This window comes from Puntigrus tetrazona, chromosome 10 (assembly GCF_018831695.1).
Source record: "Puntigrus tetrazona isolate hp1 chromosome 10, ASM1883169v1, whole genome shotgun sequence".
NCBI lineage: Eukaryota > Metazoa > Chordata > Actinopteri > Cypriniformes > Cyprinidae > Puntigrus > Puntigrus tetrazona.
This window is the reverse complement of record NC_056708.1, coordinates 2,180,114-2,205,152: the sequence shown is the minus strand read 5'-3', so window position 1 is coordinate 2,205,152 and position 25,039 is coordinate 2,180,114. Positions and strand designations below refer to the sequence as shown.

Genomic DNA, 25,039 nt, shown 5'->3' with positions numbered 1-25,039 from the left:
TAATAAAATAATAAAATAATAATAAAAAAATACTATATATATATATATATATATATATATATATATATATATATATATATAATTTTTTTTTTTTTTTTTTTTTTTTTATTCATGGTTTAAATTTAATTTGTAAAAAAATCTGTATAAATAGTATTTATTGTATTCCTAATTTTAAAGTTATAGTTCTGTTATATACTTGAACATTACATTTTGAAGTAATAATTGTATATGCATAATATATTTTGTTGTTGTTATTTATTATTATTATTATTATTATAATAGTCATTAAACAAAATACCCACAAAAAAATCATGTTTGCTCCAAAGAGGATTTGTCATTTTAATTTATCATCATCATTATAAATTAAGGAAACCCTTTTTCCTAAAATGTCATGGATTTGGATGTTTATATGTATGTCTGTGGTTTTATTAAATAAAAGAAAATTATTACAAAAGTAATTGCCCAAACAAAACCAGGAATTTTAAATTACTTTTATTTTTAAATCAATTATTTAAAAAGTTTTAATCTTCGCTCTTCCTGATCGCCCTGCTCAGATCTTAGTGAAGACTCTTCAGGCAGAGGTCGGTCTGAAGAGGTGGCCTGAGCACCATGCTTTGGCTCTGCCTGCCGTGAACGAAGCTTCAGACTTCGATCTGCTCCTGAAGGACCGCACCATCTCCGTAGCTGACGCCGGACGCGGGTCTGTAGCTCAGCTCAAACTGGGCAGTTCTGGTTTCACGCCCCTCGGTCACGTGCTTCAGCTCAAAGGGGACCTGGTGACCGCTCTGGCTCTGGACTGGGTCACACACAACCTGTACTGGAGCAGCGCTAAGAGCCCCCAGCTGTACGTCACGTCCCCCGGAGGGAAGTACACCAGTCTGGTGCTGCAGGCCGAGCTGGAGGGAACCATCTCCATCGCCCTGCACCCTCCCTCGGGCCGGCTGTGCTTCACCGCGGTGGGACGGAGAGCGGCCCAGTCTCTTCCTCAGGTGGACTGTGCTCACATGGACGGAAACAACCGCACGCTGCTGTGGAGCAAAACAAAGATGCCTGCTTCTCTTGCCTTCTCTAAAAGGAACAGCACTGTATTGGGCAGATATTGGTGTGTTAAAAACTGAAATTAAATTACACCGTACACATCAGGGTACAGATTGACTACATAAACATTCTCAAACAGATAGTTCAGTACATAGTTTTTTAATTGTAAATTATTACATAATTACATGAACAAAATAATTTTAAATTAGTTTGTCTGCAACCCTGTTACACACTTACTTGTAAACTATTCGTATGCTTTTTGTTCAAGTTTGTGACTGAAATCGAATGTCTTCATTCTGTGGAAATTGTCTTCCGAATCAATCAATAATGCTGATTTGTTTTTGTTCTTTATCCAAGGGAATGGTGTGATTAGCTCCATTAATATCGATGGCTCTAATTATAAGGAGTACAGCACCGGAGCTGCCTTCATTGTGTCTTTTGCTCGTGTTGAGAACATCTACTTCTGGATCACTCTGGACAACGGTAATAATCCAAGACCTCTAGAAATCTAGTATCCACTGAATTCAGTTCTGTGTAGAACCACTAGATGGCCAAATGACGATCAAATTCAATCTGGACAGTAGTTTACCCATTTAGTAACCAGGGCCTGTATTCACAAACCATCTTAAGGCTAAAAGTAGCTCCTAACTTGCTGTTTCAGGACAGAATCTTAAAAATAGTGGATGTCAGTCCTAAATGATCCTCTTCGCTATTTCTAATGTTTCACAGATTTAGCTTCAAGTTACTGAGACCAACTCACAACTGTCCTAAAATCACAGCTGTTCTAGATTGCATGTCATATTAGCCACTATTATTCTACTTTTTAATTAAAATGGTTTTTATATGCATTTTGTTTTTATTATATAATTTTTTTTGTTTTAAATAGGTACAACTAATTTATGGTATTCGGATGGTTTCCAGCCCAAACTGAAGTGGTTTGAGGTAAAGGCAAACGTCATAGAGCTGAAGGCTTACAGCAGCTCCAGCCAGAAAGGTGTGTGTGTGTGTGTGTGTGGAGGACCTTGGCCACACAAAAGACACATTTGGAGTTCTCCTTTTACGTTCCCACACTCACTATAGCTTTCACAGAAGAACCGTGCAGCACAGACTCACTAAGCTTGACTCTACAAAACATTCTACATACTGTGGAGAAAAAAAAAAAAAAAAACAGTAGTAGTGAAATGCATGAAAGTCCTGTAAACTTGAAGTGTCTATATCACCTAATACACTTGCCTAAATGCTTCCTTTTCAACAAAGTATGCTGTGCTTGGTACTATATCCCACAATGTGTTCCATTTGGTCTTATATTTTCAAGTCTGATGAATAAATCATATGGTGAAAATAGAAATAATAATAATAGTTGCATTTATTTTTTTATTTTCATTTTTGTAGCCATTTTCTGTATATTTAACTTTTTACTTATAAAAATATATATATATATATACAAAATAGAATGTTATAAATGCACTTTTAAAAGATAAAGCCATCTTTTATATACTTTCTAAATATTAAAATAATGTAAACTAAATGGATGCTTATTTATCTGTCTATTGTTTTAGGTTTGTGTGTAATCCAGTATGTTAGTCTGAACACGGGTTGCATCTCTGAGCCAGAGTGAACTGAAAAAGGTAGAATAACACGTGCGTGTAAAATCTGGGTTTGTATGCTTGTCTGTTCCTGTCTAGGCACCAACGTCTGTTCAGAAAACAATGGGGGCTGCAGTCACCTGTGTCTGCCGTATCCAGGTGGACGCTCGTGTCGCTGTGCGCAGGACTACCTCTCTGTGAACAAAACCAAATGCGTTTCCAACGTCGATTGTCCCCGGGGCAGTAAAGCGTGCAGAGATGGCCTCAAGTGCATCCCTGCAGCCAAGTTCTGCGACCAGATCCCAGACTGCCCGGACGGCTCGGATGAGGAATGTGAGTGATTTTCTTCATTACGTGATTTCTAGGGCTTTGCTAGGAGGCTTTTTTTTTTTTTTTTTTTTTTTTTTTTTTTATCCCAGTTTAACTGATACAAAACATTAAAATCTACTGAAAATTTATTTCGGGTCATCCAAAAGGTAGATGAGTTTCTTTATCAAATTCTGAGAAATGTAGCATTCCATCACTTTCTCAGCGATGTTCTGCCGTGAATGGGTGCCGTCAGAAAGAGTCCAAACAACATTTACAAACAATGTTTCAAGAGAGTTGTGCTGTTACAGCAAAATTAACTAAAAGCCAAGCAAAAATGTTTCTGCTGTAAAGTTGGGTCTATGGGACCCTTTTGGAGCCAGCCAATGAATTGCATCTTTTCAGTCACTTCCGTGTTGGCTTCATGAGAAAAGAGTGTGAAGTTGCTGCTTGGTGGTGATTTGTAACTTCCACTGAAACAGGAAGACCAGGCGGGACATGAGCAGCCCCTCCTCCTTTTTTGAAATGGGACAATAGCGTGTTTTTATATCTGCTTGGGACAGAGCTCTGTTAAACTGCATTTAACAGCCACAGTCTAATAGATTACCCCTAGGTTACTAAAATAGATTAGTGATCATAATCAAGTGTTTAATATCTGCTCATTGATCGTGCATCTGAACTGTGCAAACTGCTGCAGTTTGTGACATAACACAAAACCAGACTTCAAAAGCACGTCTACACTGCCTGAATCATAATTACACTAAATGAACATTAACATCACAGCAAACATGAGCACTGTGGAGTGATCCCCCGTTTCAGCATCTATTTATAGTCTAAGGGCAAGCACTTCGGAATATAGAGAGCATTTGATTGGTCCGACTGAAGAAGAGACGATGTCAAAAACAATGGAGGAAATTAAGAACTTGAATTTGAGCGCACTGCCTTTTTTAGATAACCTGAAGACTGATATATTGATGCTAACACCCCAAAAAACATTTTAATTTCGTTGGGACTATATTAGTTCTTTTTAAATTATTTCATGTCTTTTGTACTGTCAAAAAACGAAAGTTGCAAAAAAACGCAGTTGGCTTTGCCTGGGAAGGTAAACGGTTGGCGAAGAAATCAGTTTTACATTTAGATCGGTGTATAGACCTGTTCAGTCTACGCTGTTAATATGAACCAGACAATGAATTAAAAGCAGAAACTCGCCCACGTCTCTGGACTGATAAACCTCTATAGGTTTGAGACCTTTCTCTCTTGAACTCTTTTAAGTACCGTAGTGTGAAGATCATCATGGTGAGTTGTGTAACTCGGGCAGGTCTCTGCTAATATAACAGTCGGGCGGGCCTCGTTTTATTTATTAATTCTTTTTACGGTTTGTGTGATTGGCTTAAGCAGTGTCTCAGAATATGATTTATCAGGAGGTTTTTTATTATAGGGTGGTTGTGTACACGCTGCCAACACGCATGTAAAACTGAATTTTGCTTCAAACTATAGCTTCGAGTCCATAATCAATAACATTTCCTTCAATGGAAAACTGCACATTTCTCACCAGATGACCAACACTTCCACTGGAGAAATATAGAATTGAAGTCTGTCTTGTATTTGTTTCTTACAAACACTCACCTTTTCACCTCACAAGATGTTTATTGACGTAGTGGGGTGGATTGTGATGGGTTTTTCTTTTTTTTTCTTTTTTTTTTCTATCAGCTATTTGAACTCCTAAATAACGTTGTGCTTGTCGACAGGTGGAAGTGTGAAGATCAAACCAGGTGTCAAATCCCAATCCGCCCAGTCGTCGTCAGACCGCCTGCCTGCTCTGGGCTCCGCCGTCGACAGCGAGTCGTGTGAGACGAAGCGCTGCGGCGTTCACGGGACGTGTGTGAGCGTGGAGGCTGAGCCGGTGTGTGTGTGCGAGGAAGGATACAGCGGGGATCTCTGTGAGAACTCCTCCTCCAGCAGCACCGCGCTCGCCCTCACGCTCACCTTTCTCTTCGGAGGTGCTCTGATGGCCGCCGTCATCCTCAAGAGAAGGTTCATCATTTCTGAAATACACAAGTATGTGTCCTCAATGAAATCAGCATCTATTGTGTCATACTAATACTAATATAAATCCAATTTGTATTTGCAGAAGGGCACAAGCAGCGAGGGAAGAGGCCACCGAAAAAGAAATACTCGTGACTGATGTGGAAGAACACACAACCTTCTCTCAAAACTTTGCTAATGAGTTGTACGATCCTGAAGAGGTATTATGAGCTTTCTCTAATTCTTATATACTAGTTATTCATCTATGTGTGTGTGTGTGGTATGGGTATGTGTGTGGGTATGGGTATGTGTGTGGGTATGGGTATGTGTGTGTGTGGGTATGGGTGTGTGTGTGGGTATGGGTATGTGTGTGGGTATGGGTGTGTGTGTGGGTATGGGTGTGTGTGTGGGTATGGGTGTGTGTGTGGGTATGGGTGTGTGTGTGGGTATGGGTGTGTGTGTGGGTATGGGTGTGTGGGTGGGTGTATGTGTGTGGGTGGGTGGGTGTGTGTGTGTGGGGTATGTGTGTGTGTGTGGGGTATGTGTGTGTGTGTGTGGGTGTGTGTGTGTGTGTGTGTGTGTGTGTGTGTGTGTGTGTGGGTGTGTGTGTGTGTGTGTGGGTGTGTGTGTGTGTGTGTGTGTGTGGGTGTGTGTGTGTGTGTGTGTGTGTGTGTGTGTGTGTGTGTGTGTGTGTGTGTGTGTGTGTGTGTGTGTGTGTGTGTGTGTGTGGGTGGGTGGGTGTGTGTGTGTGTGTGTGTATTAGACTTTGTATATTTTAATGACGAACATTTCTTTTAGACCGAAAGAACGTTTACGCTGATGTTTTGCATACAGTACAGCAACAGTAAATTAATTTCAATTGGATAAGTACATTATGATCCACAAATAAATTATGAATTTCCAAAATGTAAACATTCACAAATAAATAGGTTAGGATTTGCAAGTCAAATGTGCAGATATTGTAAATATTGTTAATCTAATTAGACCTTAAGTTTCTATACAAATATTTTTTTTTCATTATGCAAAAGAGCATCCTGTACATTGTTAAATATCCTCTGTGTTCCACATATTGTGTTCTCTTAGATTTTAATTCAGAATTTAAACTTTCTCTTTCCTGTAGGTTCAGATCACGCCAGCCGTTACCACCCCTGTTGACAGCTAATGTTTTTTTTTGTTTGTGTTTTTATCTAATAATAAATATATATTTGCAAGAAATGTTGTTCACTTCTCATTTCAATAAAAAATAAATAACATTGGGTCGTTTGAACATAGCAAGTCCGGTGTCAGGAAAAGGTCTTGCATAAAAAGTTGCCACCAATGTCGAAACGGCAGGTACCTGGAACTCTCAATCAATATTTACGCAGTATTTCACAAAGGAAACCGCAGGGGTTATGCCAGAACAGAAACCTAATGAGGTTGTGAAACCAAAGAGCATCTAGATTTTCATGGGAAGTCTTAATTAAAAGTAATTATAATGAAATGGTACCTGAAACATGTTCTTTTATACGCAAGACGCAGATTCGCAGTCCTGTTGGATTTTATTTTTAATTGTTGTGCAAGGCTCTACATAATTACAAATAATTCCAGTCTTTCTCATTTTATAGTCATTTCCTCTAACTCGAGTTCAAAGCTTCAAGGTCTTTATTGCTTGGTGATTTGAGTTGCTTCTTTAAATAACCTGCTGTTCCTCCTTTAGGCTTTTATTCATTTATGCACAGTCTTGTTTGGTTATGCAAACCCAGGCTTACTTTCAATACTTTCTCTTTTTCCCTGCCCATCCCCCATGTGAAACGTGAACCAGTGCTTAAACAAGAGGAAGAGGTTCGCTTGTGTGAATCGGTCTCTGTGCCATCACTGTTTGTGTAACGATTCAAATGAGTTCAATTTAAATATTCATATAGGGTAAAATCAGGTTCCTCTCATAATGACTTCATGATCTGCCTTCCCCTTTTGCCTTCTCCAACAGTGAATTAAAGAGATCACGACACGAGAAATCAAAATTTGTCTTGATCTTTTGCCATCAAGAGGTATTTGTACCATTAATTGCCAAGTTTTATTACAATCCCTGCTGCAATACAGTTTCAGTACATAGACATGCATTTACTAGTGCATAAAGCAGAAAATAATCAATATAAAGTAAAATAAATGTTAAAATGCCAAAAGAACCTCTCCACTCAAAAGTGAGGACTTTTCTTAATGAGCAAAAAGATTCTTTTTACATAAAATGAATCAGTGAATCGGTTCAACGGACTGAATCGTTCACGAATCGGACGTTACTTGGCAATAAGAACCGTTAGCCTACTTGTATAGCCACATTTTACATTACTCCTTTAAAAGATGTACTATATTATTTTAAACACGTTTTGAGATGGTTATAGTATAGCAGTAGATTCAGCGAACGAAGCTCCGAGTAGTCGAGTACGGATTCCGTTGAACCATTGTCGATCTGTCACGTGTTTACCCTTCTATTCTACCTCATTTTATCAGTAAATATAACCACGTCTGTACTTTGAGACGATTAATGCAGCAGTATAATAGATTCGGCTTAAAAACTGAGTTTACGTTCTTTTAAAGATGTGAGCTGTCGCTGACGAACGTTGACTGAATGACTCACGAGCGAACGAGTCAGTCAGTCGCATTTATTGCAACATTTATCTTTTTCAAATCATGTTTTAATTTTATTCAACTGTCTTTTTTATGTCGTTCAAATACAAACGTTTTAAGGAGCGTACACGTCATTTTCGCCAGCCGTGCTCGTGACGCGCCAGGCGTCGCGCGAGGGCGGAGGACGCGAACGCTCGCGGAACCGTGTGATCGTTCTGAGGGTGTAACGACACCCGTATGTCAAATCCTACACTGATTTAAATGCCGCCAAACTGTTACTCCGGCGCTATCTTCACCTGGCCCTTATTTGTCCCGTGAGCTGAAAGTTCGCTCCTCCTTGACCACGCGTTACCTGACAGGAGTTGAGTTTCACCGAGTATTGTGGTGAAGGGAGTGTCTCTTTTCAGCTTGGGAACACCGCTTAATTCTTTCAGCCTCAATACGTTCATCTGTTCTAAAGCCATCTCTGTCAGTATCTTTTCCTCATTCGTACACAGGTAAACCCTACGTTTTTGCATTCCAGTCGTAGTTTTGAGTGTTTGTCAGTTGTTGTTTTTTTTCTTGGAAAATGGTGAGTTCGTCGAAACGCGTTGTTTCGCCTCAGGGAGACATTTTCTCTGAATGTTTTAAGGGTGCACCTTGAGGCCGTAACCTGGCATCAAACTCACAGGCTGTCTGAACGCTTTTATTGCCAGTTAACTGTTTAATTAGGGCTTGTGTGTTTCAGATGTGGCTTTGTTTTGTTTATTGCTTTATTATTTTCTCAGAACTTGCTTAAAAGTAACTGTACCTTTGCTTGTTAGGCTACGTGATGACGTTTTATGTTTGTTTAGTATGTCTAAAGAATTGGTTTGTATTTCAGAGTTTGTTTTTCTAAAGAATTTGTTCGCATTTCATTCAATCAGAAATTAATTTACATTTGGTAAACTGTGCTGTCCATTGAAAACATATTATATTTAGGGTCCCTGACATGTAACCGTGTGAATGTGACATACCTGTGACAAAAGCAACACGTTTTAATGCTAAAAACGTTTTGTAGAATTTATTATATTTATTGTTTGTATATTTGTCTGAAATTGTGTGAACTAGAGAAATAATTTATGCATGTACTTTTAGGGTCAGAAAGTTTTTTTTGTTTTTTTTTTTTTTTTTTTTTAAGGAAATATGTTTATAAAAATAAATATTTAAAATTGAAATATAAAAATGTTTGTCAAATAAACGCTTGAATATTTTCATCCAGCAAGGATGCATTAAATTCATCAAGAAAAAAAATTCCAAATATTTTATTTCAGTCGTTTTACATGGCTTTCCTTTCCTTTCCTTTCCTGGCTTTTTTTTTTTTTTTTTTTTTTTTAGATATATTTTTAGATTCGATTTTTGTAGACAGATTTGCAATATTTCTGTTTTCTTCTAATTACATTAAAACGCCTATATCCAGAAAAACAGCCATATTTAACCTCCCAGAGCCCAGCGCGTGTAAACGCGGCTCATCTTACCCCACTCTCCACAACCTTGTTTTCTCAGAGTCTGCTGTTTGTGTGTGTTTTCTTGTTGTCCTCCAGAGCTCCAGCATGTCCGTTCCTGCCGGTGACGATGGCGGTGCATCTCGCCATCTGATTGCGTGCGTCGAAAAGATATGCAGATATGGAAGATGTGTGCTGATGGACGGGAAGCCCACCTGCGAGTGTCAGCTGGGCTACGTTGGAGAGTCCTGTAGCGAAACGGTAAATGACGCTCTGTCTGTACCTCTCACCCTCGGCGTCATTGCGTTCATCGTTGGCGTTATCATCATGTTCTTTGGCGTGGCTTTTATCCGGCAAAGGCTAAAGGCGAAGAAGAGGTGAGACTGAGGGATTTAAAAAAAATAATAATAATTTATTGTTTAGTTCAGGATGCAATTCATGCATACAGTGATGTTTTTTAATTTGGTCAGTGTGAATAAATGAAAGAAAAACATAAAAGTAAAGTACGGTGATGAGGAGTGTGTCATCTAGATGGATATCATATAGATCCTCGTGACACTTACTTCACTTTAGTTTCGGTTTAAAGTGTCATGTGGTCCCCAAAATGCATTATATTTATGAATGAATAATTCATATTTAAATAATGATGCTTGTAAATACTACTTTTTACCTTAATAACTTAATAGTTAAAGAAATAGTACTCGCCCTCAGGCCATCTGAGATGTAGATGAGTTTTTCTTCAGCGGATTTGGAGAAATTTCGTGACTTGCTGTAAGCAGCGGATGCTCTGCAGTGAATGGGTGCCGTCAGAACGAGAGTCTGATTAGAAACATCACAAGTGAAAAGTTTTTCTAAAAAAACCAAATCCACCGTTAAAGCATTTTTAAATTCAAACCATTGCTTCTGGCTTCCTCCAGGGGAAAAAAAAAGCACTTTTTTTCCGAATCGGGTGAGAAATATGCCCAAGATGAACAAAAACAGTCCAAAACAGCTCTAAGCAAATATGACAGGAGATGGGCTTTTCTACTGGAGGGATTGTTATTATGGATCATGAACTCATATTTTGGCCGGAAGCAGTGGTTTAAATGTGAAAATGTTGAAACGGTGGATTTGTGGCCTGAGGATGAGTACATTTTCAACGGCTTTTCGCTTTTGACTGAACTAATCCTTTAAAGGGTGTGCGCTCACATACTTTCTCGTCATTTTTACAGGGTTTACATTTACTGTATAATTACATTAAAATGTTATAACGTTTATTCCCAGCTATAACTAGAAATGTACAACAAGTACACTTGTGTCATTGCATATCAGACTTTTGCATTTGAACTTGATTTCAGCATCACATCATTTTGTTAACAGACAAAAGGCAGCCGAGGAAGCCCTGTTGAGAAATGGAGCGCACCCTTAGCATGCTTTTAATGCAGCGTGCCATAAAATAGGTTTGTTGTTCTACATCACAATGACTCTCTGTTATCTCTATTATGACCACGATATACAAGTCACTCACTCTCTCTTTGTTTCCCTCTTCAAACAGTACCGTCAACACTTTCCACCGTGACACTTAACTCACACTTCGCGTGATGTTAGGCTTCTTTATATATGTAGGACTGAACGCATTCGACGTTAACCGAAAGCTGTTGTTTATGAAATCCGTGAAGTCTGCAGCACGTCTGAATGATTGTAGAACATGGAGAGGAGATACGTGTAAATCACGTTAGACGAGCATGGACTGGTTCCTCAAACATGCCAGGTATTTCAGTGCTGCTTCTTCTGCTGTTATTTTTAGCTCGGTCCTGACTGGCGAGTTTCAATAACTGAAAGCCGAATAGTTTCACGGACTGATAAGACACAGACTGGTATCTTTTTCAAGCATTTATGGAAAACATGCGTGCCATTTTTTTTATGGGTTGGGTTGAGTTTATTTTTGCTTTTGTAGTTTCACGACAGCTTTGAATTCAACCTTTTTAGCTTTTTAGCCTTATTCAGCTGTTAACATGACTGTCTGTACAGTATTTTTCAATAAAGATATTTTTTCATTTGCTTCTATTAGTCGTATTTCAGACTGAAAATATGTTTTCACTTTTCCTAATAAAGGCATCTTTATCCATGTTAATCGATTTCACATTTAGTTTGCTATATGCTTTTGTTTTAATGCCCCTAGTTTCTGTCATCAATATCTATATAATTTAATAATGTCAATTAACATCAAATTTATGTTGAAATATTCCATTAGAAATGACATAGTTATTATATAGGTTGTACACTACCAGTCAAAAGTTTGATCAGTAATGCTCAATATTTTTATTCTATTTTAATGTACTTTTAAAATGTAATTTCCATGCAATGCTGCATTTGGGACATGAGTGGGAACTAATTATGACAAACGAGGACAGGAACAACCAAATAAGGACAAACAGGAACTAAACTGGAAACTGGAGAAGGAAACTATGACAAAAAGTTTGTATTTTTAGTAAATGCTGTTCTTTTTTTAACTGTTTAATCATCAAAGAATCCTGAAAGTTTTGTGGTTTCCAAATAAATTATTTGCCATCGCAACCTTGCCAACATTGATCATTTCTAATAATAAATCAGATTTCTGAAGGATCATGTGACCCTTTAGACTGGAGTAATGACTGATGAAAATTCAGCTTTGCATTACAGAAATACTTTTTATTTTAATATATATTAAAATGGAAACCCATTATATTTGTTTTATATTTAATTTCTGCCATAGTCATTCCTCTCAAAAGATAAGTGTTTCATTGTATTTCTTTATTCAGGTCTGAATAGGGACTGTTTTTTTTAAACCGTAGTTATCAATGCACATGTACAACAGTGTTTGCTTTTAATAAATAGTACTTTAATACAAAAAAACATTTAAAAACACCATTACAGATGATGTATTGCTTTTTAGAAACCACACAAACCTTGACCCCAATGGGAAATGACAGTAAAATCAAGTTATTATAATCTTATTTACCCCCTTCTTCCTTGATCTGGATGGTGTAAGAATATTTAAGCTCATTTGCACTGTTTTAAAGTTAATAATTAACTTTATTAATTTATTGTTGTAATACATTTGTTGTGAAACAGGCAACTTTGTTTTGTACTTCCAGACTGAAGATATGCTCACTGTCCTACAAGAAGCAGCTGAACATTTATTACACAACGGCGGAAAGTATATGCGATATCAATATATAAATGCAAAAACAAAAATCTAGGTATTTACCACAGCAAACTTGATTTGATTTGATTTTTTTGGAGGAATATACTTCGTGTCTATCGCTTCATTGTTCACATGACTCATGAATCAGCTGACAATTCAAACATGCTGCCCAGCGTGCAATGAAGATAAAACTGAAACAACCAGTATTACTAGTTACACAGCATTGCAGACCTCTTTTGACTGACTTCAGATTGTTTTTCCACAGCAAAAGAAAATATTGCACCATTCGTTGTTCAGATGAGCTCATTTTTATCTTGCTTTATTATAGTGATATATCAACAGCTTATATCTTCCATTAAGATGCATGAGTTGATTTTAACCTGCATCTGCTACTGGAAGTTACAGTTTTTGTATTTACAACTCTAAAAACCTTCATTTCGCTTAGCTTAAAAGTGCAACAGGCTAGCACAATCAGTAACTGCTGTAAACACGTAAAATACTTGTTAAAGTAAGAAAAAGACTGGTGCATCGAGTCATCTGCACTCTTAGAAATAAAGTTTTTGTTGTGCAGTGATTCCATAGAACAGTGTTTCCCAACCACGTACACTAAATGTTTTCCATGTCTCTTTAATCAAACACACACACACACGGTGTGAGACTCTGAGACTTGAAAAAGTGTTTCAGACGAAGAACAGATTCAAAATGTGCAGTGTAGGTTGGCCTCCAGGAACATGGTTGGGAACCACTGCCATAGAAGAACCTTCTTGGGAACCTATCATTGAAAACAAAACAAAATCTTCTATTGTACCCTATAAATCTACATATAGAGAACTTTGCGATCTCTGCAATCCAAAGGATGTTCTAAATGGAACCACAGGTGACAAGAAAGAACCTTAATTTAGTGCAGTTGTTCAAACGTCCCTCAGGTCTTTAGCAGTTGTTACATCTCACAAAATGTTCACAGCATGTATCGACTAAGTTAGCAGTTTCACAGATCGGCATCGTAAGGTCTTCCGGTGTAGGACGTGTTGACGGATCCTCTGTCTCGGGGCTTGGCTCTTGGGAAGTCCAGGTCGTCGTCCAGGGACTTCTGCGAGTACGGCACGCTGCTTTCGGTGCTCTTGCTGTAGGTTCTGTGCATGTTAACCCTGGGCAGAGGAGTGGGTCTTTCCGTTGCCGGCCGCCATGTTGTGGTGCTTCGAGGCTTTTCTCCGCGATTGCGTCCACCGCAGCAAGAGCAAATCCCGAGGAACATCACGAAACCCCCGAGGACCTCCATGATGCCTCCGATGTAGCCCAAAATGATGCAGTATCCCACTCGAATGTCATCCGGTCTGTTTGGATCTCTTTTGACGGAGGTGGAATTGATGCTGTTGAGGATATTAGTGTACCACGCAATGGGAATGATGGTCAGGACTCCGGAGCAGAAGATAAGGAGTCCACCCAAAGAAGCCAGTATCCATCTGGGTCTTTCCCTCCAGCATCTAACTCCGGGTGTTGCCACCGCAAGGCCAAGCGCCGTCACAATCAACGACGCGACCATCATTCCTTTAGCGATCGGAATGATCTGGCTGTTAAAATAAATCTGGTCGTTGCCTTGATTGTTGCACTGTTGGGTTCTGGACGTTGTGTAGGTCCTGCAGATGTCCCAGATTCCCTGTTCCACCACCAGATCCGAAGCTTCGTTCGCCAGGTTGTTGATGGTGCGCCAGTTGGGCGCGACTGTGCTGGTTAGGTCAAGGATCCATCCACAGGGGGCCAGGACCATGCCGAAAATCAGGATCCCCGGAGTCCGCATGGCTGAGGGTTGAGCTGCTGTCTCTTTCTGAAGCGAGTCGAGAGTGTCTGCTGCTTAAGAAGAAACATACTGAAACTTGGAGGAGGTGGTTCTGTGTGATTAGCATCTGAAGGGCGTGGTGTTGAACGTCTGGTTCAAACACAGACAAAACTTGTTTTCGATGTATGCCTTGTTTCAGCTGAACCTGGAACACCAGTATGCAGAGCTAGGAGATAAATGAACGAGACTAGGGAAAGCTGTCTCAAAGAAAAGTTGTTTATACTGGAGAAGGTTTCAGGTCAAAAGTTTGATTAATAGCAAGTTTTCTCAGCAACCTAGTCCAAAATTATCTTAAAATCAAATTGCACACACTTATGCCTTTTAATTTCATTCATACAGTTCATTCATTTAGTTGATGCTGTCAAATGATTGATTGCGATTAACAAATATTACAACTGTAGATACTCAGTTGTAACATTTCTGTAACTACACGCATGTACAAATGTGTAACAGGACATTGGTAACACTTCACCGAGTACTCGTGTAACAGGAATTATTAACTACATTTTGTAACGGCAGTACGTATAAGAGTAATTGAAACAGTTTGATCCAGGGGGTGGAAACAGGTAGGTTTAGGGTTTGTAAAGTGGGAGGAGTTTGATCTGGAGTTGGTGTACTTACATGGTAACTCCTCAGGAACTGTCCAGTTGATAGAAAGTCAAACATTCTGAAACCAACCACAATTTATATGTAAAGCCTAACTTACCGGCCTCTGCTGTGTAACAACACAGTAATTACTTGGTAAACCATAGGAATTGTCTACTTAATGTAAAGCGTAACACTTTCTTTACAAAAAAGTGGCGTTACCAATGTCCTGTTACGCATTTGTACTTACACATACCATTCAGTGTGTTGTTACATATGTGTACTTACACAAACATAAGAGCTATACGGTTACATATTCTTACATATAATAAATATACACAGTACACAGACAGTACTAAGCAAAAATTTTTATTTTGGATGCTATTTATGGCACTAATACATTTTATCATGCTGGTGAGTTAGTATATCACATATTGTACATTCAAATATTATAAAAAAAAGGTTCATAAATGGCTAAATATATATACAAGGTAAAATCACATTTTCAAAACGACAAAAACAGGTTAACTTTTATTACCGAAATACATACGTTTGTAATTTTAATTTTAAAATGAACAGTTTGTAAACATTTTTTATTATATTAATGCAGGTACACATTGGTCGTCCATCACAAAACGTAGAAAAATAAACGGGCCTTCAACCATTTGCCCTCAAGTTGATGAGCAGACGGCATAACCGTGCGCAAAAAAACGTCCACAGAAATATTTTGCATATCGTAAACTCCAGTGAAAGACATTTCTTCAAAGTCGTCCGAAGCCTGCGAGCAGTGGTTATGCAAAGGTTAGCTTCCTTCAGAAGAATGTATTTGCTTTTTGTACTTGGCATAACTGTACAAACTCAAGAGGTTCCTGATGAAGTTACATATTTACATATCAGTAGGCTACTACAAAAACAGTCGACTACAATCACCAGGGCCTCAAATCTTAAAGTGCGATGTTACAAAACCAAACTAATGGGGTTAGTGCTCTTCAGTAGAACTTCAAAACCTTACAAGGTGCTATATTTATGATGATATCCACAGTTTCAGCTAAAATATTGTATCCACGATAACACAGGTGGTACAACAAAAGGGTCACGTGATGAATTAGAGTTAAATAACCTTTCCATGAACCAATAAAAACATATACAAACAGTCGGCCTACTACATGCACACATTAAAATAATGTTCAACATGAACTAAACATCCGAAGTGTAACTTAAAACACATGACTTGGAATAGAAATGTGTAAACAGATTTGGGCTACTTCCTTATGGTTTTCACTGTAAATTTTACAGCGACTCTATTTGCTTAGAAAAACTTCATTGTAAAATATAAGGCACTTGCGTCGTAAATTTCATTTTAACGTCTTCCTGAATAGATTTTTTCTTTTGCGAAAGAAACGTTACTCAAAAACACAACTCATGAATACGCTTAGCAACTTATTTTGCGTTAACAAATGAAGTTTTACAGTGTACAACGTATACTCCTAAATATTTTACATTATTGTCGCCCCCATCTGTGAAAGTCTATCCAAACCTAAACCGTTACAGTTCATGAACGAATGCATTTTAAAATGATTTTCCTTGATACATCAATGTCAGATTTTCACATTACGACTTTTGATGATTTTTAAGCTTTCACTTGATATTAAGTCAGATGTGTTTTGTGTAGTTTTTCCTTGTCGTTACATTTGCTGCATATTTTGTAACAAAACAAAACCCATAAATATGTATTTAGGAGACTTTTAGGACTGAAATGTAAATCGCCTGTAGTGAAGTCAACTCCGGCTTCCTCTTTGGGGACAGGTGACGGTTAAGTGTCATATAATATGCATTTAAGGGATAGACGCTTTTTCGTAAAGCTTCTCGCGTGCGTTCGTTTTCTCACAAATCGGTGTCGTAAGGTCGCGCTTTGTACGCAGCGCTAGTCTCCAGACTGCTGTCCCGTTGTCTCTTGGCCCGAGCGAAGTCCACCTCGCTTTGTTTGGAGTAGTACGGGACGCTGCTGCTGCCGCTGCTGACGCTGGGCACCGTGTCTCTGCGCGGGGGAGAGACGCCGCGCCTCGGCCGTTCCGCGCGCTTCTGACCGCTGCAGCGCCGGCACAGACCGATGGACATCACCAGCCCGCCGAGGACCTCCAGGATCCCGCCGATGAAGCCCAGCACCAGGCAGTACCCCACACGAACATCGGCGGAGGCGGAGGAGATGGAGCTCATGATGTGCGTGTACCACGCCACCGGGATGATGGTGAGGACCCCGGAGACGAACATGAGGAGACCTCCGACCCCGGCGACCGTCCAGTGAGGTTTCTCGGTCCAGCATCGCACTCCGGCTGACGCCACGCCGATGGCGATGACATTGAGAATGAGCGAAGACAGCATCAGACCCCTGGCGATCGGGATGATCTGGGCGCTGAAGTACTGCGCGTCCTGCTGGTTGCACTGAATATCCCGGGACGACGTGAAAGTCCTGCAGATGTCCCATAATCCCTGCTGGATGACCAGGTCGCTGGATTCTCCCGGGATGGTGTTGATCGTGCGCCAGGCGGGTGCCACGGTGCTGGTCAGCTCCAGGATCCAGCCGCAAGGCGCGAGGACCATCCCAAAAATAAAAATCCCCGGAGTTCGCATGGCGACGGATTCAGATCGCAAAATAAAAATAGCCTTCCCGGGAATGGATGGGTTTGTTTCCGGTTGGGTAAAAAGTAGTTGGGCAGCAGAAACTTCTCGTGGGAGGATCCCGTAAAACCTATTGTTGAACGTCACGTGACTGTCTGCTCGTCAACGTTAAAGCCTCTCCAGGTTTCGATGACCTGTCCTAGGCTCACCTGCGGAGCCCCGCCCACCGAGTCTTACATCACGCGCCGCACGAAAGACCGAGGAGAGACTCCGGTGCTGATTTGTTCAGAAACTAACACAGCTGATCGTTTCATGGAAATATGCTGTCAATTTATATGTTCGTTTTCATTCAACATTTTTTAACTAAACAAGACCCGATGTGTTTTGGAACGCATCTAAAACTGAAACGTGGAGGAAATGATTAATTGATGATTATGCATTTATTTATGTATTTAAGTATGCATTCGGTGACTCAATTATGTATTTAACGATTTATATAGTATTTATAAATTATGTAAATTCCTTTGTTTATTATTATTATATTTTACTGTCTTGAACGTTTTGTGCATTTTTACGAAAAAATGGGAAATAAATGAAAAGCAAAAGGGAACAAATAAAAAGACTTATATAGTATATTAGTTAGGTTTGACCAAGTTGAAAGTTTTTTCTTTTGGAAAAAAATGGAATCAAACAAATAGAATAAGTGAACTTATTTTTAACTTATTGAACCTTACATTTAATTCGATCGTGTTAATGAACAATTAATAAGAACTATATGGACATACCTAAAGCGGGAAACACAGCAGACTAAAACTAATTCAAAACATGAATAATGAGTTACGAATGATGCTAAAACAAAAGGTCCCTCTGAACGTGTCGGCACGTTGTTGCGTCATTTCTGGAGACGGAAACGCGCGCTCGAAACTATGAAAGCGCGTTTTTGACTTCCTGACATACAGTGGGCCTTAACGATCAAACACTGAGCACTCCTCCGAGTCATGAACGAAGCCGTTTCTGTTTCCCTCCGCAGCTTATCTGCAAACGCGATATGTTTCTTTCCCAGAAACCGGTTTAAACCAGTCCAAGTCGGTTTGTTGTTCCTGTCTCGTCTGAGATAGTTTAGCTATCTGTTCACCCAGCGGCCGACCGATTAAGCTGAAGGCCGAGAGCAGCTCATGCTGCTGGTTTCAGCGGGTTACCGTGTTGTTTTCTCGGTCTGACTGACTGGGAGTCTATCGCCATGATGCCTGTGTGAGTTGCAAAACACGGCCTTTGTTCCTACTGTACTCCACCTATATGACTCTCTGCACATATTGTGACATATCTGCACAGATCGTCAAGGAATGCGGTTTGAAATGAAGACAAACCCGACTAAAGTAGTCTCAGCATATGACAAGACCGCCTGTGCCTGATCCTGACAATAAGCAACGATCGAAATGTTACAGTTATACCCAATCACATTAATATCAGACACCTTGCCATGATATATCGCAATGTTAGGCTTTACTAAGAAATAACTTTATTTAAGAACTATAATGATGTCCTGTGAAATTAACTTACTACAAAAATAGGCTGTAGCTAATTTTTCGGCCTCGGTCGCGTTCACTCATTTGATTTGATGTCGCGTTAATAAAATCCGTAGCGTTTAACAGAACGTTTCTCTTAGATGTGGATTTGACCTTAGATTTGCTTCCACCTAGCGGTCACCTTCAGTCACAGCAGCACACTTTACGCGCGGTCTTTTACGTTCACACGTTACGTACTTCATTAATGTTAATATTTAATATTTTAAAAAAATCTGCTTATTTAGATAACACCATCTTCCTAGGAAGCGCGTTCGCCGTGTTTTTATTAGCTCGTCTCGCAGGTCACGGTGGAGCGGGGGCGCGCTCTCGACCCGCGCGCGTGAGACTCTCCTCCTCGTCACTCGCGCGTGTTTCGGCGCGATAGAGAAACTGTTCAACAGTCGCGCGCTACACGCAGAAAGAGGAAGACGGACGAAGATGCACTTTCCAACGCTGGCGGTATTAGCAGGTGTGTCTAAAAATGGTTTTTAATCGCAAATTCAACCGTTCGTTTTTATATTATGGGCTATATATGTTCCGTCACAGCTGCTTATTATATAGAAGTTACAAACGTAGGCTGCTCGTGTTCACGTTCATTATTTAATAAGCCTTTCAATTTAATGTAAGCCGCTTCTGCTGTTGTAGTTGTATTTATATGTGACATGTAATGCACTACACTAATTCATTCAAAAGCGACTAAAATCATTTGACGACACGTGCCAACACGTTTTACTTAATTTTTTTATAAAGCGTAATAAACGTGGTCTGTTTATAATGTGTAACTACTAAATATTAAGGTGGACAACTTTACAAAAGCGTTTCCTGTTCTGAGAAATGGTTTCAGTTTTATGCCGCAGGTGCGTTTTGTTGACACTAGTTGAAAAAAATGCATTCACTATAGCCTGTCAACATATTTTGAGTTGTGTGTGTGTGTGTGTGTGTGTGTGTGTGTGTGTGTGTGTGTGTGTGTGTGTGTGTGTGTGTGTGTGTGTGTGTGCGCGCGCGCGACAGGTTTGGTGATATTTGGAGGAAGCACACAGAGAATTGCATCAACAGCAGCTACTACAGTTGCAGCTACTTTTACTTCATCAGCGCACACAGCATCAGCGGACACCACCGAGACGCATCCAGCGCCTGAATCCGCCTCCACCGTCCACAATAACACCGAACCAACAACCGAGACCCCTCGAAACGTGAGCACGAGCACTGCGCCCGGCTCCGCGTCCAACCAGACAACGAGCTCCGGGTCTAACTCTACCTCAGCGGCCACCGAGCTCACGAGCGCCGCCCCGTCGGCCACGGTGACCGAAGCTCTCCCAACATCCTCCTCAGAGAACCGTAGCTCAGAGAACACGACTCTGGGGAGCACAAAACCGGCTGTTACTACTGCCAGAAGCACAACTACAGCGACCATTTCTACGACTAAAATAGTGCCAACTACTACTAAAGTGTTAGCAACAACAACAACAACAACAACTACAACTACAGCAGCAAAAACAACAACACCCGCAAAACCGGTAACAACCAAACACTCAGTTTCTGCTGATCAAGAAAAGAAGGAGCCAGAGGCCCTAAGCTCAGGTATGAATGCTTTTTTATGATTTATTTATTTATTTTTATTTTTTGGAATTTGTGTAAATATTATATATATATATATATATATATATATATATATATATATATATATATATATATATATTATTATTATTTATTTTTATTTTTTTATTTATTTTTAATAGTGCTGTCAAACATTAATGGCATCTTTACATGTTTATTTACATGAAATTTTATATATAATAAATTATGTGAATATAAATATATACATACAATACATGCACATATATTATGTAAACAAAAACGATTATTTTGGATGCAATTAATCACGGATAATCGTTTGACATGACACATATTTTATTACGGGGTGTTTCACTGATTGTTGTTTGACCTTCTGCTCCATATTTTAAGTGGTTTGATCCTCATGAGGCTTTATCTTTTGTCGCCTACATGGTTATATGAACAGGGTCAGGTAAATTCGGCCACTTTATACAACCTGTTTTATTGAGGTTAACCATTTCAATATTTTAAAGCAAAGCTTTAAGCTGAATGTAACCAAGCGTCGCTAAAATAGGTTTAAAAAATGGCAAGCCTGTTATTTGTAAAGCCTGTGATGAAGCTATATTGTCAAATGCGTAGTCTTTTGGTATCAATCAAGGTCAGAGATGGGTTATGACAGGTTATTGTACAAAATATTTAAAGCACGGATTCCCGAACACCTTAGGAGTGTCTGAAGTTAATGTTTAATACAGTAACCGAGTGATTGAACCATTAACAGCTCGCTAGCCTTTTCCTGTAAAGGTTAAATAGTTCCTCACCCTTTTTCATAAGCGTCTATGATGTTTGCACTTTGTACGCCGTTGATGACAGCTAAGTGTCGCTGTCTGGGATGTGTTGGAAATGGAACGAGAAGCTACTGGAAAAGCTGTGGCCGTCATTGCTCAAAACCGACTGAATGTCTAGCAAACCATGTGCTAGAGCTCTTCTCAGAAGTCGCTTTCGCTCAGTGAAAAACCACGAAGCGGATTACTAATTTAGTCTCAATTTTGAACACATTTATTATTTCGAATCCGACAGATTTCTTTTTACGAATCAAAATCACAATTTGTGTTCGCTTTTCTACTAAATTAATTACGCTTAGTTTGATATTCTGTTAATGCGGTGATATTAAGCATGTCTTATATACATTTCTGGGTCGCTGTAAGTGAAAAGAAAAGCTTTGATGTGCCTCTTTGGCATGCTGTATATATGATATTTTATATATGATCATTTTATTAGACGTATACTGTGCTGACTGACTGTAATGCATGATTCATCGAACTAAATCTTTTCCTTCTTCTTTTCCAGGAAGTGTTGCTGCCATCGTAATTAGCTTTATCGCCATTGTACTAATTTTACTGGTTAGTGCGTACTACTTTAAAATGCGGTGAGTCACAACAAAGTTATTAGTAGTTTTCTTCCTTTTTTTTCTTACGGTGCTGTTGATGAATCTCGCAAAGTTGATCGGATTAATAAGTCTGTTTTTGGGACTGTGGCATTTTTTTAAACATTTCTAAAAATGTATGACTTTAATGTTGTTTAATTGCATCCAAAATAAAAGTTATAAAAGATATATATATATATATATATATATATATATATATATATATATATATATATATATATATATATATATATCTTCTAATTAATATCATATATAAATATATTTAATAAATTAATTTTTTTTTTTATACCTATACATGCATATGTGTGAATTTATATATTTATATATAGCTACATAATAACCACACGCTTTTATTTTGGATGTGATTAATCATTTCACAGCACTATTTAAAATAGATATTTGTCTTTAACTTTTAGGTGCAAGTTCTAATGAGTTTGTGACCCTTTAACATTAAAATAAATACTAGGGAGAGTGTTGGTTTTTGTAATTATTACTGAATGTCAGTGGCCTGACGGGGTTTTTTTTGTTTGCTGCAGACGCTCTTCTTACGGACGTCTTTTGGACGATAGCGATCACAGCTCTATGGGGAATTTTCTGAACCCGATGTTTGATGGCTGAACGGGAAAGCGTTGATGAAGGAATATCTGTTTCTAAAGAAAACAAGCTGCACGTCTTTAGAAATGAACATCAGATTCAGTATTTCGGACCCAAAATAAGATGCACTGAGCAGAATCATCAAGAGGTTTTAGTGTGTAGGCAGGGTTTCCTGTGAGTATTAGTATATGAAGGCAGGCTGTGGGGCATTTTGGTTCCTTTCAAAGGAAATCTGAAGAAAATTTTAAGCCATGTCCTAGAAATTTCTTGTTTGTTTGTGCAACGTATTGTCTCGGGTATATTTTTCATGTTGCTTGCTTTGTTTCTTTGTTTACTGAAATGAACTGTGATTCTTCCAGATCGAAGACTCACGTCTCAAACAGGCCACATGCAATCATCACTGGTCTCTGAGAGTGACCTTATCGTATATCATAATTACAGCTCTTGCCTCCCGCTATTCATCCAAAGACGGTCTCTTTTTTTAAACGCGAGGACCGTTTAACATTTCTGTAGCCTCAACAATAACAGATTTTTTCGCCTTGTCATTGTAATGGCAGGGATCCACCAGCAGCGTGCAATTAAGCATTTAAACAGTCAAGACTGTTATTAGAGACTTAAAAATAAGCCACAGAGCAAACGGAGGCGCATTAACAAAACATCTGGTGTTCTGCCCTGCTTGAGATCGGGTTTAGTTAGTTGTGCAACGGCAGTTTAATACATTCAGAAATGCATTTTTGAATGTTTAAAAAAAAAAAAAAAGTAGTTTCCTCTTCTAGTTCTTTTGTTACCTGTTTAACAGCAACCGCTGTTTCCTGTTTTTGCAAGTGCTCTAGTTTCAAGAATGGCGTAAACCACAGGAGCACTATTTAAAACATCGGTCTAATGCAGCAGTAAAATGTCTATGTAATAAAAATTGTCAGTGTAAATTGTCTATGTCTATATAATATTGTATTAAAAATCACTAATATATTATATCACATATTTTCCTTATTTCTTGAGTAGTTTATTGGACAGAACATTTGTTTAAGAGTTCCTCTGCTTTATGCTTTTTCCCGTGTGATTAATATTTTATGCCACTTCCTTGAAGATGCTGTAAACGAACTATATTTAGACAGTGTCCCAAATTTTAGTTTCAAAAATGGCGAAACTCAAATGAATAAATAAATGGAGAATAAAACGGCTCGCATAAAATGTGCTTTGACCTTCTGAGGTTGGCAGTTATTTTTTTTAACGATTTTCAGTTTGTCACCAAAAATGAAAATGTACTTTCTCAGGCCGTTTACGATGTAGATTAAGGTCTTCATCGGATCTGGAAAAATGTAACATTACATCAGTTGCTTACTGATGGATCCTGAGCAGCGAATGGGTGCCGTCAGAATGAGAGTCCAAACAACTGATAAAAACATCCCAATAATCCACAAGTGACCCACACCGCTCCGGTCCATCAGTCAGCATCTTGTCAAACACAAAGCTGTGTGAGTTTATATGAAACAAAATTAATCTGGAAATAAATTTGTACAGTATTTTGTCCTCAAACACCTTAACGCTGAATTTATTTCTTGCAAACATGCGGTTTTTCGATGCAGAATGAATGAGTTGTGTGGATTACTTGTGAATTATTATATTTTTTATCAGCTGTTTGTGCTCCCATTCTGACGGCACCCATTCGCTGCAGATGATCTATTGGTGAGCAAGCGATCGAATGCTTAAAAAAATATAATAAAGAATAAAGAAACAAACTCATCTACATCGTGGAGGGCCTGAGACTAAGTATATTTTCAGCAAACGTATTTTTTGTTGTTGTTGTTTGTGAACTTTTCCTCCAAATTGAACATTTTATGCAAAGACTGCAATTTGTACCCTCTTAAATATAGCTGTGACCTTGATTTTCAAAAACCTGACCTGAAGGACAAACAATCATTGTCTACTGAATTCAAATGAACATAATAAACGTTCTACATTCACATAACAATCTAAATACAAAGAAACTAAGTTAAAATATGACAGACCTATAAGCTGTTTGTTCTTACATATGCTGCGTAAAATAGTGATCCCAGCAGATTAATAGAAGTGTAATTGAATACCTCCCATCAATGCTCTAGCATTTGCAAGCTATATTATAAACTAAGTCTAATTTATACCTCATTTCAGCTCCATTTCAGTAGGTTTATTATGTGGTTATCTTTTGCAGGTTGTGCCCATGCTGTTCTCTTTCAGCTGAGATGGTGTTGTCGCGAGCGCTGAGTGTTTTTAGTGTGCTCTTGTAATAGGCTGATAATGAGAGGGCCTGTCATTAACACACAGCTGAGAGCTAATTGCTGTCATGATCCAGCATCAAACTGTGCTAGCAAAGCCCCGGCATTCACTCCACTTCAACGCCTCAGTTCATTTTAGCCTTTATAATGACTCTAATTTATTAATTTAATAATCAGTTATAAATAAGGGTTAAATGTTTTTACCATCCATGTTCACAATTAGAGGCATTCGAAATATAGTAGTTATATCTCTATGGTATGAACTGTATGCACTTTTGTGTATTTTTTACTTGGGAGCCCTCTGCAGTTGAGTGTAATTCACTGTCGTAAATATGCCAGTCTCGGAATTATATCCGATAGCTGGACATAAACTTGCAATTCTGAGAAGAAAAGTCAGA

The 25,039-nt window shown here is 38.8% G+C and overlaps 4 protein-coding genes and 1 long non-coding RNA gene across 6 annotated transcripts in view; 3 read left to right on the top strand and 2 right to left on the bottom strand.

Annotated features, from left to right (window-relative positions):
* si:dkey-88l16.3 (low-density lipoprotein receptor-related protein 2) overlaps window positions 1–6,170 on the top strand; it is a 30,008-nt gene extending 23,838 nt beyond the window's left edge. The window contains 8 exon segments of the mRNA XM_043250223.1: window positions 555–1,072; window positions 1,074–1,102; window positions 1,396–1,521; window positions 1,925–2,032; window positions 2,724–2,957; window positions 4,679–4,988; window positions 5,062–5,176; window positions 6,076–6,170. Coding sequence (XP_043106158.1) covers window positions 555–1,072; window positions 1,074–1,102; window positions 1,396–1,521; window positions 1,925–2,032; window positions 2,724–2,957; window positions 4,679–4,988; window positions 5,062–5,176; window positions 6,076–6,117 — 1,482 coding nt within the window. The 3' untranslated portion in view covers window positions 6,118–6,170.
* Window positions 6,171–7,723: 1,553 nt separating this feature from the next.
* On the top strand, window positions 7,724–11,068 carry LOC122352692. The gene is made up of 4 exons (XR_006251908.1): window positions 7,724–8,056; window positions 9,122–9,399; window positions 10,382–10,461; window positions 10,557–11,068. It is a non-coding gene; the product is annotated as an uncharacterized LOC122352692 (long non-coding RNA).
* A 792-nt stretch (window positions 11,069–11,860) lies between these two features.
* On the bottom strand, window positions 11,861–14,036 carry cldn23.1 (claudin 23.1). Its single transcript, XM_043250217.1, has one exon. The coding sequence runs from the start codon at window positions 13,984–13,986 to the stop codon at window positions 13,177–13,179; it is 810 nt and encodes a 269-aa protein (XP_043106152.1). The 5' UTR covers window positions 13,987–14,036; the 3' UTR covers window positions 11,861–13,176.
* A 927-nt stretch (window positions 14,037–14,963) lies between these two features.
* cldn23.2 (claudin 23.2) lies at window positions 14,964–18,561 on the bottom strand. The gene has a single exon (XM_043250220.1). It carries the CDS (start codon window positions 17,239–17,241, stop codon window positions 16,495–16,497), a length of 747 nt encoding a protein of 248 aa, XP_043106155.1. The 5' UTR covers window positions 17,242–18,561; the 3' UTR covers window positions 14,964–16,494.
* A 548-nt stretch (window positions 18,562–19,109) lies between these two features.
* Window positions 19,110–23,358, top strand: parm1 (prostate androgen-regulated mucin-like protein 1). Of its 2 annotated transcripts, XM_043250218.1 has the most exons (4): window positions 19,110–19,263; window positions 19,806–20,375; window positions 21,696–21,774; window positions 22,329–23,358. In XM_043250218.1, exons 1-4 carry the CDS (start codon window positions 19,233–19,235, stop codon window positions 22,408–22,410), a joined length of 762 nt encoding a protein of 253 aa, XP_043106153.1. In that variant the 5' UTR covers window positions 19,110–19,232; the 3' UTR covers window positions 22,411–23,358. The 2 variants fall into 2 exon arrangements, with proteins under 2 accessions (XP_043106153.1, XP_043106154.1); XM_043250219.1 differs by lacking the exon at window positions 21,696–21,774.
* The last annotated feature ends 1,681 nt before the right edge of the window (window positions 23,359–25,039 follow it).